This window comes from Oryctolagus cuniculus, chromosome 7 (assembly GCF_964237555.1).
Source record: "Oryctolagus cuniculus chromosome 7, mOryCun1.1, whole genome shotgun sequence".
In the NCBI taxonomy this organism is placed as follows: Eukaryota; Metazoa; Chordata; class Mammalia; order Lagomorpha; family Leporidae; genus Oryctolagus; species Oryctolagus cuniculus.
The window spans coordinates 137092674-137110390 of NC_091438.1; the positions used below are offsets into that span (position 1 = coordinate 137092674).

At 43.8% G+C, this 17717-nt stretch overlaps 1 protein-coding gene across 4 annotated transcripts in view; it reads left to right on the plus strand.

Moving 5' to 3' along the window:
- Positions 1-17717, plus strand: part of KIAA0319L (KIAA0319 like) — a 121862-nt gene that overhangs the window by 33807 nt on the left and 70338 nt on the right. For all 4 annotated transcript variants that reach the window (XM_051832163.2, XM_070078775.1, XM_070078774.1 and 1 more), the window contains exon 3: positions 7475-7998. In XM_051832163.2, coding sequence (XP_051688123.1) covers positions 7475-7998 — 524 coding nt within the window. The remainder of the gene's footprint in view (positions 1-7474; positions 7999-17717) is intronic.

Here is a 17717-nt window from a genome sequence, read left to right on the forward strand (position 1 = left end):
TACCTTAAAGGTTTTCCACTCTTACTTCAGCAATGAGGTTTCTTTCCTGTATGCATTCTTTGATGACTAGTAAGAATTGAGCTTTTCCACATTTATTATATATGGTTTCTCATCAGAATAAATTATCTGATATTCCAACAGTTTTCTCTGAAATATTTCATATATTCTTTAAAGATTTATTTATTTGAAAGGCAGAGAGGGAGAGTAAAGAGGGAGGGAAGGAAGGAGGGAAGGAGGGAAGGAGGGAGGGAGGGAGGAAGGGAGGATGATAGTGAATTTCTTCCCCCAAATATTTGCAACCGCCAAGGCTTGTTGTGACCAAAGCCAGGAGCCAGGAACACCACCTGGGTCTCCCATGTGGGTGGCAAGAACCCAAGTACTTGAGCCATCATCACCTCCCAAGCACATAAGCAGGACTGGAAGCTGAATCAGAAGCAGAGCCAGGACTTAAACCAGCTCTCTGATTTGGTGTGTGGACATCCTAAGCAGTGACTTAACTCGCTGTGCTACAGTGCTCACCCCTATTCATTACATTTGAAAGACTTTTCTCGATTATGTATTCTCTCAAGATGAGTAAGGACTATCTTTTGAACAAAGGCTTTCTCACATTAATTCTACTGTAGGGTTTCTGACTGTTATTAATTCCCTGATGGCTTGAAAGGATAGAGTTCTTTGAAAAGCATTTTCATGTTCACTGCATTTTTTATTCACTTTTTTTAAGATTTATTTTTATTTATTTGAAAGACAGAATTACAGAGAGAGGAGAGGCAGAGAGAGAGAGGTCTTCCATCCACTGGTTCACTCCCCAGATGGCCACAACGGCCAGAGCTGCGCCTATCCGAAGCCAGGAGCCAGGAGCTTCCTCTGGGTCTCCCACGTGGGTTCAGGGGCCCAAGGACTTGGGCCATCTTCTACTGCTTTCCCAGGCCATAGCAGAGAGCTGGATCAGAAGAGGAGCAGCTGGAATTAGAACCGGCATCCATATGGGTTGCCAGCGCTTCAGGCCAGGGCTTTAACCCACTGTGCCACAGCGCCGGCCCCTCATTGCATTTTTTTAAAAAAGATTTACTTATTTATTTGAGTGTCAGAGTTACAGAGCAGGAGAGGCAAAGAAAGAGATCTTCCATCCACTAGTTCACTCCCCTGTTGGCTGCAACATTGGGGGCTGGGCCAGGCTAAAGGCAGGAGGCAGGAGCTTCTTCCAGGTCTCCCATGTGGATAGCAGGGACCCAAGCACACGGACCATCTTCTGCTGCTTTTCCCATGCCATTAGCAGGGAGCTGGATTGGAAGTGAAGCAGCCAGGTCACAAACTGGCACCTACATGGTATATCAGTGTCACAGGCGGTGGCTTTACCCACTACACACAGTGCCCACCCCCTCCATATCCATTGCATTTATGGTTTTTTTTCTAACATGAATTCTTTGCTTATTATAATTGTTGAGTGCTTCTTAAGGAATTTCCCACATTCAATACATTGATAAAGTTGGTTGCCTATATGAATTTTATGATAATTTAAGAGAGATGACAGTGATATAGCTTGTTTATAGCTATCTCACATTCTTTACTTATATGGGGTTTTGTCCAGTGTGATTTCTTTGATGCCTAACAAAGAAGGAATTATATTTGGAGATTTTTCCACATTTCTTTTTTTTTTTTTTTTTTTTGACAGGCAGAGTGGACAGTGTGAGAGAGAGACAGAGAGAAAGGTCTTCCTTTTTGCCGTTGGTTCACCCTCCAATGGCCGCCGCTGCAGCCGGCGCACCGCGCTGATCCGATGGCAGGAGCCAGGATCCAGGTGCTTTTCCTGGTCTCCCATGGGGTGCAGGGCCCAAGCACCTGGGCCATCCTCCACTGCACTCCCTGGCCATAGCAGAGAGCTGGCCTGGAAGAGGGGCAACCGGGACAGAATCCGGCGCCCTGACCGGGACTAGAACCCGGTGTGCCGGCGCCGCAAGGCGGAGGATTAGCCTATTGAGCCACGGCGCCGGTGATTTTTCCACATTTCTTTCATTTGTGTTCCAGTTCTCTGTGGAGCCTCTACCTTCTCAGTCCAGGACTCCTTCCAACATGGCATGCTTTTTTTCTTTTCTATAATAGAGCCTTCAGAAGTATTTTGCTTTGTTTCAAACCAGTACTCCTGGAATGCACATGAACCTAATGAACTTCTCATCCCTCCATCCAAGGCTCTGCTTCTTGCTCCAGTTAGGTGATTAGTTTTGTTTTAAAAGAAAGAAGCCCATGGATGCCAGATTCCTATAATTTTTCAGTATCACATCCTTGTCCAGGTCCATTGAGTAGCATTCAAATGTCTCTATTCAAAAATTTGGCTAAAGGTCACAGCCACATTCCTAATGTCAGTGATCCCAGAATCTGTGCTCTTGGTAGTTTTGGGAACATCTCTCTCCTGAGCATCTGTTCTCATAGGCAAGGGCAGAGGATTCTGTGTCCATCAATAGTTCTTGAGACTAGAAGTTCAAAATCAAGGTGTGAGTAGAGTTGGTTTCTTCTGAGACTCTGTGTAAAGTCTTTCTTTGTTCCCTTAGCTTCTGATGATTGCTGTCAACCTTGGCATTCCTTGACTTGTGGCTGTATCACAATTTCTGCCTCTGTCATCACATGGCATTTTCCTTCAGTTCAACATAATTTACTAAATTTCCCTCAGGCAGTTTCAACTTATATTTGTGTAAAGTAGTATTCCTCCAAAGACTGAAGGGAAGGGCCAGCATTGTGACATAGTGGGCTAAGCCACCACCTTCAACACTGGCACCCATATCGGATGGGTGAGTCCTGGCTGCTCTGCTTCTGATCCAGCTCGCTGATAATGTGCCTGGGACAGCAGAGGAAGAAGGCCCAGGTGCTTGGGTCCTGTACCCACGTGGGAGACCCAGAAGAAGCTCCTGGCTCCTGGGTTTGGCCTGGCCCAGCTCTATCTGTTGTGACCATTTAGGGGAGTGAACCAGTGAATGGAAAATATCTTTCTCCCTCTCTCTGTTACTCCCTTTCTCTGTAACTCTTCTTTTCAAATCAATTAATCAGTCAATCAATCTTAAAAAAAGACTGAAGGGAACCACTCTCTAGATTTCTGGAGCTCTTTCTCTATGTAGCTTCCTTCTTTCAGGTACTTTATTGGAACATTCTAGCTATCACAGCCACCCCGAATTCTGTCTCCTTTACCCAGCAAGACCTCTCTATTCTGCTTGGATTCTCCCAGCCTGTGCCACAGTTTAAAGCAAGCCTCCAGCCAAAGGTCAGGGTGATTGTAGCGGTCATCTGGTTTGCTTCCTTTCTCAGGGATCACAATCCTGCACTCCTGTTGCCCAGTCTGAAAGAAGCTGTGTCCTGTATTTTGTTTAGTTTTCTAGTTGCTCGTGGTTGGGGGGTAAGTCTTATATTAGAGCAAGTCCTCCTTTGGACAGAAATGGAAATCATAATGCATTTAAAAATTAAATAGAATGGTGGGTTATAAAAAGTACAAGTTATTTTCATTTGTGTCAGCCTCTTCACTATGTTAATTATGAGAGAATTGTTCTGAGAAAAATGAGAGAAAGCTGATATACAGGTAGTTGCTGATGTGACTGTCTTAGTTTCAGCAAAGTCTGTACAGCCAGGCTACTATTGGCAGAATTTGTTAATAAGGTAGCAATATGGGAAGGTGATTAAGGAAATGGGTATTTCTGTAATTTTTATAGCTTCATTTTTTCATAATTGCTGTTTCTTCATCCTTTCTTAAGGAAGTTCTGTCTTATCTGGCCTTCTAAGATATTTGATTTAGGTCTGTGCCAGTGTATCTTTGTTTCCTTCCTTCCTTCCTTCCTTCCTTCCTTCCTTCCTTCCTTCCTTCCTTCCTTTCGTTTGTTTGTTTGTTTGTTTGTTTTTAAAGACTATTTGAATGACAGAGTTACAGAGAGGCAGAGGCAGAGAGAGAGAGAGATCTTCCAACTACTGGTTCACTCCCCAAATGGCCGCAATGGCCAGAGCTGTGCCGATTCGAAGCCAGGAGCTTCTTCTGGGTCTACCACATGGGTGCAGGGTTCCAAGGACTTGGGCCATCTTATACCACTTTCCCAGGCCATAGCAGAGAACTGCATCAAAAGTGGAGCAGCCGGGTCTCAGACCTGCGCCCATATGGGATGCCAGCATTGCAGACAGTGGCTTTACCCATTGTGCCACAGCACTGGCCCCATATTTTGTATTTTTTGATGTATTGTGAAGTATCATGGGAATTTTTGTGTGTGACCTTTTTAGAAGATGCTGGCAGCTAAGGCTGAATTTATGCATCAGGAATATAGATTCTTTGTTTCACAAATTAGGAAAATGGAAAACCTAAGATTTCCTACAGCCCAGAGGAAGGTATTAACATATAGGGTATTGCAGTGATTTCTGGGAGTTTCCGACTTTGTATGAGAATGGAGTTGTGAGCATTTCTCCGAGAGGGTAGCATATTTTCTGTTTGGTAAGGATCAGAATGGGGGTGCACTTTGACATCTGACTGAGATTTGTGCTTTTATCCCTCTCATACACTGACTTAGGTCAGTTGTTGACTGACAATACACTATACTTCAGCTTTTATTTAGACACTAACCCTAGGAGGGTCTTTGCCAAGAACCATTTAATGAATCTTTGTTTTCAAGATCGGTGGCAGGGTGGCTTCTATAGAATTCCTGACTCAGGAGTCCAGAAACCTACCTTTATCTTCCTTCTATCTTCCAGTAATTATGTCCACATTGAATCTGTTGGACATTTACTAGTTCACAGGAGTCAGATTCACTGTCACTGATTATAGGATTGTTGCTTTAAAGTCTTTTATCAGTTTTTGTATGTGCAGACATTATTATCCATCTTTTCAATGCTTTGAGTCTATTGCCTGTTTTCTTTAAGTAATTCCAATGTATATTTTATGTGAGGTGAGGAAAGATGGGCCCAGAGCTTGGTATTTAAAGTGGCACTCAGTAACTAGGTTGTGTAACCCTGCACTCACATGATTCTGAGATTGAGCCCCTCTTTTTATTTTTTTAAGATTTATTTATTTATTTGAAAGGCAGAATTAAGGCCGGCGCCGCGGCTCACTAGGCTAATCCTCCGCCTAGCGGCGCCGGCACACCGGGTTCTAGTCCCGGTCGGGGCGCCGGATTCTGTCCCGGTTGCCCCTCTTCCAGGCCAGCCCTCTGCTGTGGCCCGGGAGTGCAGTGGAGGATGGCCCAGGTGCTTGGGCCCTGCACCCCATGGGAGACCAGGAAAAGCACCTGGCTCCTGGCTCCTGCCATCGGATCAGCGCGGTGCGCCGGCCGCAGCGCGCCGGCCGCGGCGGCCATTGGAGGGTGAACCAACGGCAAAAGGAAGACCTTTCTCTCTGTCTCTCTCTCTCACTGTCCACTCTGCCTGTCAAAAAAAATAAAAAAAAAAAAAAAAAAAGAAAGGCAGAATTATAGAGGTGCACAGGCAGAGAGAGAGGGGTCTTCTATCCACTGGTTTACTCCCAAAATGGCCACAACAGCTGGAGCTGTGCTGATCTGAAGCCAGGAGCCAGGAGCTTCTTCTGGATCCCTTTAAATTTTGTGCCCAAGGTTTCTTTCTTGCCTTATTCTCTTATTCTGGTTCTGTTTTTTTGTTTTGTTTTGTTTTAAGACATATTATTTGAAAGGCAGAATTACAGAGAGGGAGAGGCAGTAGAGAGAGAGACAGAGACAGAGACAGAGACAGAGACAGAGAGAAACAGAGAGACAGAGAGAGACAGAGGGGAGGAAGAGAGATCTATCCATTGGTTTGCTGCTTTCCCAGGTGCATTAGCAGGGAGCTGAATTGAAAGTGGAACAGCTGGGACTCAGACTAGCGCCCATATGGGATGCCAGTGTCTCAGGCAGTGGATTTACCCACTACACCACATTGCCGTCCCCTGGTTTTGTTTCTATATAGCTCTGACCACAGCTAATAGACTATGATCTTAAAATGAACAATTTTCATTTAGAACATTTTTTTAAAAGATTTATTTACTTGAGAGGCATAAGCAGAGATACACAGAGAGAGACAGAGGTGGGGGAGGGGGAGGAGCGGAGATCTTCCATATGCTGGTTCACTCACCAAGTGGCTGCAATGCCCAGAGCTGGGCTGATCTAAAGCCAGGAGCCAGGAGCTTCCAGGTCTCCTTTGTGTATACAAGACCCCAAGCACTTGGGCTGTCTTCTGCTGCTTTCCCAGGCAAATTAGCTGGGAGCTGGATTGGAAGTGAAGCAGCCAGAACTCGAACCAGTACCCATATGGGATGCTGACACTTCAGATGGAGGCTTAACCTTCTATGCCACAGTGCCAGTCCCTAGAACATGTTTTGACTTTACTTTGTCTAAGAGAACAGAGGTGAGGTAATATTTCAGGAAAATCATTACCATGCTTGAAATAACACAACAGCCAAAAATTTATCCATAAGCAATATTATCTAGAAGTTTGGACTGTATTATCTAGATTACACACAGTAAATCACTATTATATTTCCATTCCTTTTATTTAAAAAAAATTATTTATTTACTTGAGAGGTAGAGTTACAGAGAGAGGGAGAGACAGAGATAAAGGCCTTCCATCCATTGGTTCACTCTCCAAATGGCCACAACGGCTGGAGCTGAGCTGATCCAAAGTCAGGAGCCAGGAGCTTCTGGGTCTCTGATGCGGTTGCAGGGGCCCAAGCACTTGGGCCATCTTCTACTGCTTTCCCAGGCCACAGCAGTGAGCTGGATGGGGAAGAGGAGCAGCCACATCACTCACCGGTGCCCATATGGGATTTCTGTGCTGCTGTCAGAAGCCTAGCCTACTTCGCCATAGTGCTGGCCCCTCCTTTATCTCTTACTATAATCTGACTTTATTATTAAGAATTTCCTTCTAGCAGAGTCCCTCTCATGATTAAAGTTTTTGGTAATCTTGACTACTACTCTGGCTGATACCATGGTATGCAAAACCATATCGAATGGTGACCTGCATGAAGTCAAGGTGCTCAGTTTGTGTTGTTGCCAGTTCATGGGGTGAAATGTTCGAGGAACTTATTGAGCTACCTGTTGTTTTGGTTTCATAGTCTTCACATTGTCCTGGAGAAATGCCTTGGAAATCAGTGGGAGGTCAAGTGTTGGGACTCTGTCTCCATGTTCCCTGTACTCTCACATCAGCATAGTTCGTTTTTTTTTTTTTTTTTTTTTTTTTTTTTTTTTTTTTTTTTTTTTTTTTTTGTCTCATGAATGGGAATTTTGTGCAAAAGCTCTGCATTGTTTGATCTCATTGAGCAGGGGAACCACTGATGAATGTGGAGCAGTTCTTCTAGAAACTAAAATGTCCTGAGCCACCAACTACTCTTAGAGTCACCAGACAGCTTTCTCACCTTCTTAGAAACCTGTCTTCAAACTAGCCTCAACTGTTGGTATTCAAGGCTCTTTACAGAGCAGTTGACTCTGTTTTTATTTCACTTTAAAATGTTTTCATTGTTTGTTTTTAGATGCCAGTGAGAGCCAGTGCCAGCAAAGGAAGACACAGTTTGGAGCTGGCCTGAGACCTGGGGGAGAAAATCCCCTCCGGCTTCTTGAGGGATCCCTCTCTTTCCAGTCGTGTTGGGCTGCCTGCTGCCAGGACTCTGCCTGCCATGCCTTTTGGTGGCTGGAAGGGATGTGTATTCAGGCAGACTGCAGCAAGTCACGGAGCTGCCAGGCTTTTAGGACAGACTCTTCCAATTCTGTGCTGGTGTTTTTAAAAAAATTCCAAACTGAAGATGATTTGGGTTTTCCACCTGAAGATGATGTACCACATCTTCTGGGACTGGGATGGAGCAGAGCATCTTGGAGGAGACAGGGGCCACCCAGAGCTCCACTCAGACTTGCTGTATCTTCCAATGACCAGCGGAACTTAATCAGGAAGCTTCAGAAGAGAGAGAATCCCAGTGAAGTTATTCCTTTAATGACACAGCATTCTAAAGTGAATGATTCAAAGGAGCTACCTGATCTAACTGCCAGTGGTTCTACAGAGGTAAGCATGGTATGAAGAAGGAGCAGAGAAAGTGTTCAGTCTGCTCTTACATTTGACACTTTGCCAGCATTGAGGCTGATGCTTTGGGCAGTGCTCATAGGCCAAGGCGTGTGTGTATAAAGCTGCTCAGTGTCAACCTAGTTGCTGCTGCCGGGATGTACAAGGGTCATTTGCCCTTAGAGATGTTGGTTCACTGATGCATTTCTGACCATTGTTTGGTAAAAGCAGAAAGCTGCTCATTATCTAGTCTAGGCTCGTTCTTGGCTACAGGTAAGTGTAGTTGTGTGGGTGTCAGTCTCCACCAACGGTTCTGCAGTGTTTCTGCCAGATTGCAAAACAGTTGATTGATATGGTTGCAGTCAAGTTCTCCTCCTCCATCTCCCGCTTGTAAATACATTCTTTATGAGGTAGTTTCTATTCTAGTCTGAATTAACCTTGCCTGGTACAGCAAACCAAGATGTGACCTGCTGGGCCGGGGAGCAGGATGTGGCCATTAGCCAAGAGGTCTCTAAGGGTGAATTCTCACCAAGCTGTGTATGCCAAAGGAGATACCATCAGTAGAATTTATTCAGCTTATTGTGTTTCTTCATTGTTGATCTTCCTGGGCAAATGATTAAAAGGAATGACTCACTCTTTGCTCAGTCTGCCTTGATTACTGTGACTTATTTTTGTATTTGTTTTGTCCTGTTTGTCTCTATCAAGTTGAAGCCAGAGTGGGGAGGCTACTGCAAGCCAGGCCCTATGTATGCTAATCATTATATTTTGTCATTTTGTTTAATTTTCACAGCAACATTTCCAAGGTAGGTATTATTAATTCCTTGTTGCTAGTGAGGAAAATGAGGCTCAAACAGGTTAAACAACTTGCCCATCCATGATCGTGTAACTAATGAGTAAATGCTGGAATTGAGACCTAGATTTAATATTTAAAAAAAAAAAAAAAAACAGTGCAATAGTCGAGAACAGTCATAAGTGTACTATGCTCATCAAGATTTATGAAAACCTGTCAATGTCAGTTTTTTTTTTTATTTTTTATTTATTTGAGAGGTAGAGTTACAGACAGTGAGAGGAAGAGACAGAGAGAAAGGTCTTCCTTCTGCTGGCTCACTCCCCAGATGCCGCAATGGCTGGAGCTGTGCCAATGTGAAACCAGGAGCTTCTTCCTGGTCTCCCACATGGGTGAGGGGCCCAAGGACTTGGGACATCTTCTACTGCTTTCCCAGGCCATAGCAGAGAGCTGGATTGGAAGAGGAGCAGCCAGGACTAGAACCGGTGCCCATATGGGATGCCGGCGCCGCAGGCAGAGGATTAACCTACTGCGCCATGGCACCAGCCCAGTGTCGGGTACTTTTCTAAGCATTAAAGTTACAAAGGTGAACAAGACATGGTCCATGCCCTCAGGGAGTTTATAGTCTTACAGAAACTAAGAAGTGGATGTGGATATTTATAACAGTGTATAATTACTGCATTAACAGATATATGTACATGATACAATAGGAACACAATGAGGAAGTGATTCACTTGAGCTGGTAGGTGGTATGTATATGCAGGTAAAACTTGACAGAGATATTCAACATTTCTTAAAGGATGTATTAGGATTTCACTAGGGGGGTTAAAGGTAGTTAAAAAACATTCTGGACAGAGGCACAGTGTTTGCAGACTCAGTGAGTCTAAGTGTATATTGTGCATTTACTATGGTAATGAATACTATAGAGAAGCTGAACATGATATCTGACCTAATAGAACTTATAGTCTAGCAAGGAAAATAGACATTAGATTTATAATAATTAAATCATTATAAGCTTGATGTAGGTTGTAAGAGGATAAATACAGAGGGCTGTGACAGCATGTAACAAGAACTTTAAATAGAGATGAAGGTGTAAGGTTAGGTTTCCCCAAGGAAAGGAAGTTTTGAGACCTATAATAAGGGTTAGAGGAAGAGTATTTTAGGCAGAGGAAATAGTTTCTTTATTTTTTTTTAAAAATTTATTTTATTTATTTCAAAGACAGAGTTACAGAGAGAGGTAGAGACAGAGAGAGAGGTCTTCCATCCGCTGGTTCACTCCCCAGATGGCCACAACGGTTAGAGCTGCGCTGATCCAAAGTCAGGAGCCAGGAGCTTCTTCCGGGTCTCCCACCTGGGTGCATAGACCCAAGGACTTGGGCCATCTTCTGCTGCTTTCCCAGGCCATAGCAGAGAGCTGGATTGGAAGAGGAGCAGCCAGGACTAGAACCGGCGCTCACATGGGATGCTGGTGCTTCAGGTCAGGGCTTTAACCCACTGTGCCACAGCACTGGCCCCAAGGAAATAGTTTCAAAGTGTGTTAAGTACTGTAGAGTATGGGAAGATCAGGAATTTGAAAGAGCTAGTGATGAAAGAAGAGACTTAAGAGGTGTACAGAGCCTTGAGGCTTAAGGTACTAGCCATTATCTCAAGATCTGGAGGAAGTCATTAGAGAATTTTAGGCAAGAATGATATGGAGTAATGTCCCCCATTATCAATGGGGGACATATTCCAGGGCCCTCAGTGGATGCTGAAACTGTGGATCAGATGAACCTTATATATACTATATTTCATTGTCACTGTATATCTTAGCAACCTTAATATAGGATTTTTTTTATTAAATCTAGAAGTTCACTTTTTCACATAAAGGAAGCACTTCACAGCTTCTCTGGTGTATCTGAATTGAAAACATCACTATTCTTGTGCTTTGTGGCCTTTAAGTAAAATAAGGGTTATTTGAATATAAGCACTGCAATATCAGACAGTTGATCTGATAACCTAGCCAACTACTAAATAACTAATGGGTGAGTAGCAGTTACAGTGTGGGTATACTGAACAAAGGGATGGTTTATATTCTGAGTGGGATTGAGTGGGATGGTTCAAGATTCCATCATGCTACTTAGAATGCATGCAATATAAAACTTATGAATTGTTTATTTCTTGAATTCTCCATTTAGTATTTTCAGACCAGTTTGGGAATAACTGAAACCATGGAAAGCAAAACCTCACATAATGGTAGACTACTGTATTCAGATATATTGCTGTGTAATGAACAGACTGGAAAAGTGCAAGAATGTATATGGGCCCATGAAGTAGGAGGCTTTTCAGGCAAGAGAACCATTGCAATAGAGGTGATTAAAGGTTCAGGAAGGGAGATAGACAACAGATAATCCCTCAGAACTATGGAGTTTAGAATGTACTGGACTCACTTTGAGGCTTTGTTGAACAAAGGTCATTGGGCACAACTCTATAGTCTGATTCAGTAGGTCAGCAGGCCTGAGAATTTGCATTTTTTAAAAAAATTTATTTGACAGATAGAGTTAGACAGTGAGAGAGAGAGAGACAGAGAGAAAGGTCTTCCCTTCGTTGGTTCACACCCCAAATGGCCGCCATGGCCGGAACTACACCGATCCGAAGCCAGGAACCAGATGCCTCCTCCTGGTCTCCCATGCAGGTGCAGGGGCCCAAGCACCCTGGCCATCTCCACTGCCCTCCCGGGCCACAGCAGAGCTGGACTGGAGGAGGAGCAACTGGGACTAGAACCCAGTGCCCATATGGGATCCTGGCGCTGCAGGTGGAGGATTAACCAAGTGAACCAAGGTGCTGCCCTGAGAATTTGCATTTTAATAAGTTCCTGGAGTGAGTGCCAATGCTACTAGACTTTGAGATCACATTCTGAGAACCACTGCCTCTTAAGTCTTAGTTTAAGCAGGATACCTCTTCCTTGTGTTAGGGAGGAAGGATTGGGAGGGAGGCAGCTAAAGTAGGTATATAGGTTCCGTAGAAGGGAGTTATAGCAGTTCTCTCATTCCTGCTTCTTCTGAAGTGTAGTAAATCGTTTATGGAGAGTAGAAGCAGAAATAAGTGGGCTAGGGTTAGGTGGGTAATTGGCTGGAAAATCAGAAGTTTGGAGAGAGTGATTAGGATTTGAAATAACCGTTTTTGAAGGATAAGAGATGGCAAGCTATGTAAGGAATAAGGAGATGGCTAGCCTTGAATATGGAGACCATGCATTTATAACATTGGTACTGGTGTTTAGAGTTTTATGAGTCTCCTTAGTAGCTGTCAAAAAATGGCTCAAAGGGGTAGGTATTGTAGTGCAGCAGGTTAAGGTGTGGCTTGGGACACCACATTCCCATTTTGGAATACTTGGGATCAAGTCTCACTTCTGCTTCTGATCCAGCTTCCTGCAAATGTTTGTGGAAGGCAGCAGATGATGGCCCAGGTACTTGGATTTCCCCCCACCCATGTGGGAGACCCAGATGGAGTTACTGGCTGCTGGTTTCAGCCTGGCCAAGCCCCAGCTGTTGTAGGTATTTGGGCAGTGAACCAGCAGATGAAAGAGCGCTCTCTCTGTTACCCTGCCATCCAAAGAAATACATCTTAAAAGAAATGGCTGATAATTGGACTCATCCAAGATAGGAGCTTTGCTAGGTGGTTTGTGCATAAAGAAATTGGGCATGGAAATTTAGGTGGTCATTAAAAGAGTAGATGAAAGAGTATGAGATAAGAAAAGGGTAAGGGCAGGCATTTAGTCTAGTGATTAAGACGCTCACCTTCCAAATCAAAGTATCTGGGTTTGGTCACTGGCTCTGATTTCAGCTTTTAGCTGATACAGACTCTGGGAGGCACTGGTGATGCCTTGGTAAGTGGGCTCCTGCTACCCATGTGGAAGACCTGGACTGAGTTCCCAGCTCTTGGCTTCTGCCCACCCCAGTCCTGGCAATAGAGACATTTGGGATGTGAGTCAGAGGATTGAAGCACTCTCTGTCTGTCTGTCTGTGCCTTTCAAATAAATAAAATACACAATAATCATCTTACTGAGAAAAAGAGGCAAATCTAAGAGGGGGCTGACAGAGAAAGAAGTTAAAGGAGTTTGGCATTTATGTATTTCTGTGATGGGGAAGCAGATGTGGGGATGAGGAGACAGGTAAATATGAGTCTAGGAAGGACAGAAAGTCCTTGGCAAAGCCTGGGATATTTGAATTTAAAGTTTTGGAGGTGGAGATTTTTTTAAAAATATTTATTTATTTATGTATTTAAAAGGCAGAGGTACAGATAAATGGAGAGAGAGAGAGACAGAGACAGAGAGAATCTTCCATCTTCTGGTTCACTTCCCAAATGGCAGTAGCTGGGGCTGGACCAGCCCAAAGCCAGGATCCTGGAACTCCATCTGGGTCTCCCACATGAGTGGCAGTGGCCCAAGCACTTGAGCCATCTTCTGCTGCTTTTTCAGGTGCATTAGCAGGGAGCTGGATGAGAAGTGGAGCAGCCAGGACTTCAACCAGCACTCCTTTGGGATGCTGGCATTACAGGTGGTAACTTAACCTGCTACACCACAATGCCAGCCCTGGAGATGTTCTTGTGATGATACAATCTATGGTGTAGCTGTGGAAGAGGGCTGCTGAGTAGAGTGGAGCTGTTTATGTAGACCAGGAACTGGAAGAACTCAGCAAGCCTAACAAACATGTTGAATTTGTTACACAGTGGACATTGAGAGTTTCTAATAATGATGACAGTAGTAGCAATGGCTCATGTTTTCTGAGTGTGAACTATGTGTCAGATACCATTCTGAGCCCTTTCCGTACATTAACTATACAACAAATCCTATGAAGTACTGTAACTATCCCTATTTTCTAAATAAAGGCACAAAAAAAAAAAAAAAAAGAAAAAAAAAAAGAAAGAAAGAAAGGTAGGTAGGTAGGTAGGTAGGTTAAGGAACATGGCCAAAGCAACATGGGCAGTATATAGTAGAACCAAGACTTGATCCCAGGCAGCCTAATTCTGTCCAGAGTCTGTCCCCTTAACCCCTTTACTCTTCAGGCAGGACTTGGGATAAAGAGGAATTTTGAGAGCCAGATGTCAAAGCCATCTGTAAAGTAGGAGGAGTGATGAGTAAGTTGGAAGATGACAACTATGATGAGAGTTGAAATATAGTGCAGCAAGATGGCAAAGGAGAGGAGGATTTTACAAGAAGGTAGGAGAGTAATGATTTGCAAAGGGCATTAGGAAGGGGGAGCAGAGGAAATAGCTTAGTGCACCACAGGATAATTATCTCCAGTGAAATTAGAAATGGACCAGTAAAATTAGAAATGTAGATTTAAACCTGACAGCCTCCTGGAAGATGGTGAAAACTGAAACTTGGGCCTTACAGAATTTTGTGTGTGCTGGAAGGAATGTCTTGAAATTGTGGCTGGTTAGTTCTTTTTCCTTTTCTCAGCAGTGGGCAGTGGTAATAAATTACTGTCAGTGAGCAGGATTTCACAGGCTTTGTGGTCCAACATGGGGGGAGTGGGTGGGCCTGGGGGGTGGGGAGGAATACTGAACTTGAACTGTGAACCACAAGAGTGGGAATGGGCTTTCACTGCAGGTAGTGTTGCCCAGAGACATGACACATTTTGGCATCACTTATTGAGAACTGAAAATATTGCTAAAAAATGGGACAAAGTGAAGTCTTCATATCTATACCAGTTATTTTTGACCTTGCATGCCATGCTTAGGAGTGTCATTCTTACCCTGAAGGTTATGGATAGTTCTGGAAGGTCACCTTGTACATTCAGGATACTTAAAGGGTAAACATTTCTTTTGGGAGAGAACTTGGAGTTCCAACTTCTGCTTACTGCACCAGGGAAAGAAAGAGAAATGTATGCACTGCAGATTTCCTAATTAGGGATGACTGGCTAGCAGCACTGGTTTCTAGTTTGTGCTCTTTTCACTAAGGTAGGTCAAGCAACTCTGCATCTAAAATTGTAGCATAAATTGCTCTTGTCTTGCTTGAAATACCTGCAGAGCTGCAATGGCATTGGGTTGTCACTATGCATATTTCATTTTTTTAGAGACATATGAGGCTTCTTCAGAAAGTTCATGGAAAATAGAATTAAAAGATAAATTTATTTTGGTGCAAAAGTTTTGAAATCCATGCATACAAGGGGTCTTTAAAAAGTTCATGAAAATGCATGTTATGAGAAAATGGTGCTTGGATTTCAATTTTTTTGTACCCAAATAAACTTACCTTGCTGCCATTTTTTTCCCACAAACTTTTTGAAGTACTCTCCAGTACACACAAATACACACACACACATATACACACACTAATAGCAAGTATTGTGGACCTTTTGCAATTCCAGAAGTGGAAAAGAGTGCCATCGGTTTATTCCCTTTTCCCACCTTCAAGAGAGAGAAGCTTGTCCTGCTGGTTTAAGTACTGGCACCTTTCTGCACCATGATCCTCTGGATTATTGGCAGCAGAGGCGTGGAGCCTTGTTGACAGGGTCCTGGAACATGTACAGTACTAGAAGTTCTGCCTTTGGCAATTAATTGCTGCCAGTCCTGCTTTGTGAAGGAGGAGGGAGTGTTTCCTTTGAACCCAGAAAATGAAGGTCCACTTAGCTATCCCCACAGGTGAGATTTGACTTTAGGAAGCCTGAGCTGTTCTCTCTACCACTCATTTTCTCCCCATTTCTCAACAGTAATCACAACATTTTCTTTCTTTTTAAAGTTTATTTACTCATTTTTTATTTATTTGAAAGGCAGAAAGAGAGAGTGGTAGGGAGAGAGAGAGAGAGAGAGAGAGAGAGAGAGAGAGATTGATTGATTGATCCTCTGGCTACTGCTTCGTTCCCCAAATGCCCACAACAACCAGTGCTGGGCTAGGTGAAGCCTAGAGCAGGAACTCTTCCCATGTGGGTGACAGGGCCTCAAGTACTTGAGCCATCATCTGCTGTATCCTAAGACTATTAGGAGGAAGCTGGATTAGAAGGTGGGGGTGGGACCCAGTCCCAGATACTCTAATATGGGATGTGGCAGCTGAACCCACCGTGCCTCATGGCAGGCCCAGTCATAGCAAATGGCTGAGGAGATTTAAGTAAGCTCCTGGACATCCTTCTGTTGCCTTTTGTCGCTAGGGAGGCTCCTGTGCTTACTCCTCATAATGCCTGCGCTTACTCGTAGCAGAAGACAGAGGCTTGCAGTGTGCGCAGCAGCAGAGCAGAGCCTTACATAAGCAAGGGCAGAACCCCAGCACTTCTTGTTCCCTTCTTGTTTTTGTTTTTGTTTTTCAGGATTTTTTTACTTGCTTGCTTTTGGTTTTTGTTTTTAAAGTTTCCTTTAAATCCTTTAGGCTTGTAAAATTTTTATCAAGGATTTATTTATTCTGGCTGTTACTTCCTGATGAATTTGGAATCTCTCAGAGCCTAGTTTTCCCCAAATTCACCTCAGTTACTTGACAGACTGGTTAAAAACCTTCACTAACATTTTTTTAGCCCTAGGCCCCCTTCTAGGCTTCTGGCTTGTATAATTTGCATGGTTTTCTTAACTTTCAATGACTTAGATTCTCCCAGTACTGCCCATGCATAGTGCACATATACTTACTAAAGCACTACCCCTCCCCCAGCCTGACAGTTTGCACCAGCAGAATAACTGGAAGCCTGTTTCCCTGTTGTATGCGAACAGGAGGCCCTGCAATTGTAGTATTCCTTTTATTACAAATATTAGTTCCTGAACTACAATCCCTTTCCAACTGCCTACTTTCTGCTTCTTTATTATATGGTTTTTACTATGCACAGTGAATTTGAAACTATGTTGGTTACTTTGTAAGTTAACATTATTTTAGTCCTTTGGGGCTACTATAACAAAATGCCATAAATTGAATGGTTTATAAACAGCAGAAATTTATTTCTTACGGTTCTGGATACTGAGAAGTCTCAAGATGAAAAGTGTGGGCAGACATATCTGACGAGGGGCCTGTTCCTTGTAGATGGTACGTTCTAGCTATGTCCTCACATGGTAGAAGAGGCAAATAAACAACCTCAGATCCCCTTTTTAAAAAATTTTTTTTTAAAGATTTATTTCTTTATTTGAAAGAAAGAATTACAGAGAAGCAGAGAGAGAGAGGTCTCCCATCCACTGGTTTGCACCCCAGATGGCTGCAACTACTGGAGCTGGGCCAATACGAAGCCAGGAGCTAGGAGTTTCTTCTGGGTCTCCCATGTGGATGCAGGGGCCCAAGGACCTGGGCCATCTTCTACTGCTTTCCCAGGCCATAGCAGAGAGCTGGATCAGAAGTGGAACAGCCAGGACTTGAACTGGCACACATATGGGATACTGGCACTCCAGGTGGCAGCTTTACCTGCTATGCCACAGTGGTGGCCCCATCAGATCTGCTTTATAAAAGCATTTTGAATGGCCCCTCTACCTAGCACCATCACCCTGAAGGTTAGAATTTCTTCCTTTTTATTAAATTTTAAAAATGTATTTGAGCGGTAAGTGTTGAGATACAATGGGTTAAGCAGCTGCTTGGGACACATACATGCCTTATCAGAGTACCTGGTTCAAGTCCTGGCTACTCTGCTTCCGATCCAGCTTCCTGTTAATGCACCCGGGAAAGCAGCAAATGATGGCTCAAGTACTTGAGCCCTTTCCACCCATGTGGGAAATTCAGACAGAGTTCTCACTCTTGGTTTTGGCCTGGTCCAGCTGATGCACGCATTTGGGGAATGAACCAGTAGATGGAAACTCTTTCTTTCTTTCTCTGTCATTCTGCCTTTCAGATAAATAAATCTTTAAAAAAATTTGTTTGAAAAGCATAGAGAATTGCAGGTGGAGAGCTCCCATCTGCTAGTCCACTCCCCAAATGACCGTGATGGCCAGGGCTGGGCTGGGGCTGGAGCAAAGTTGGAAACTCAATCCAGGTGTCCCATAAGGGTGGCAGGAACCCAGT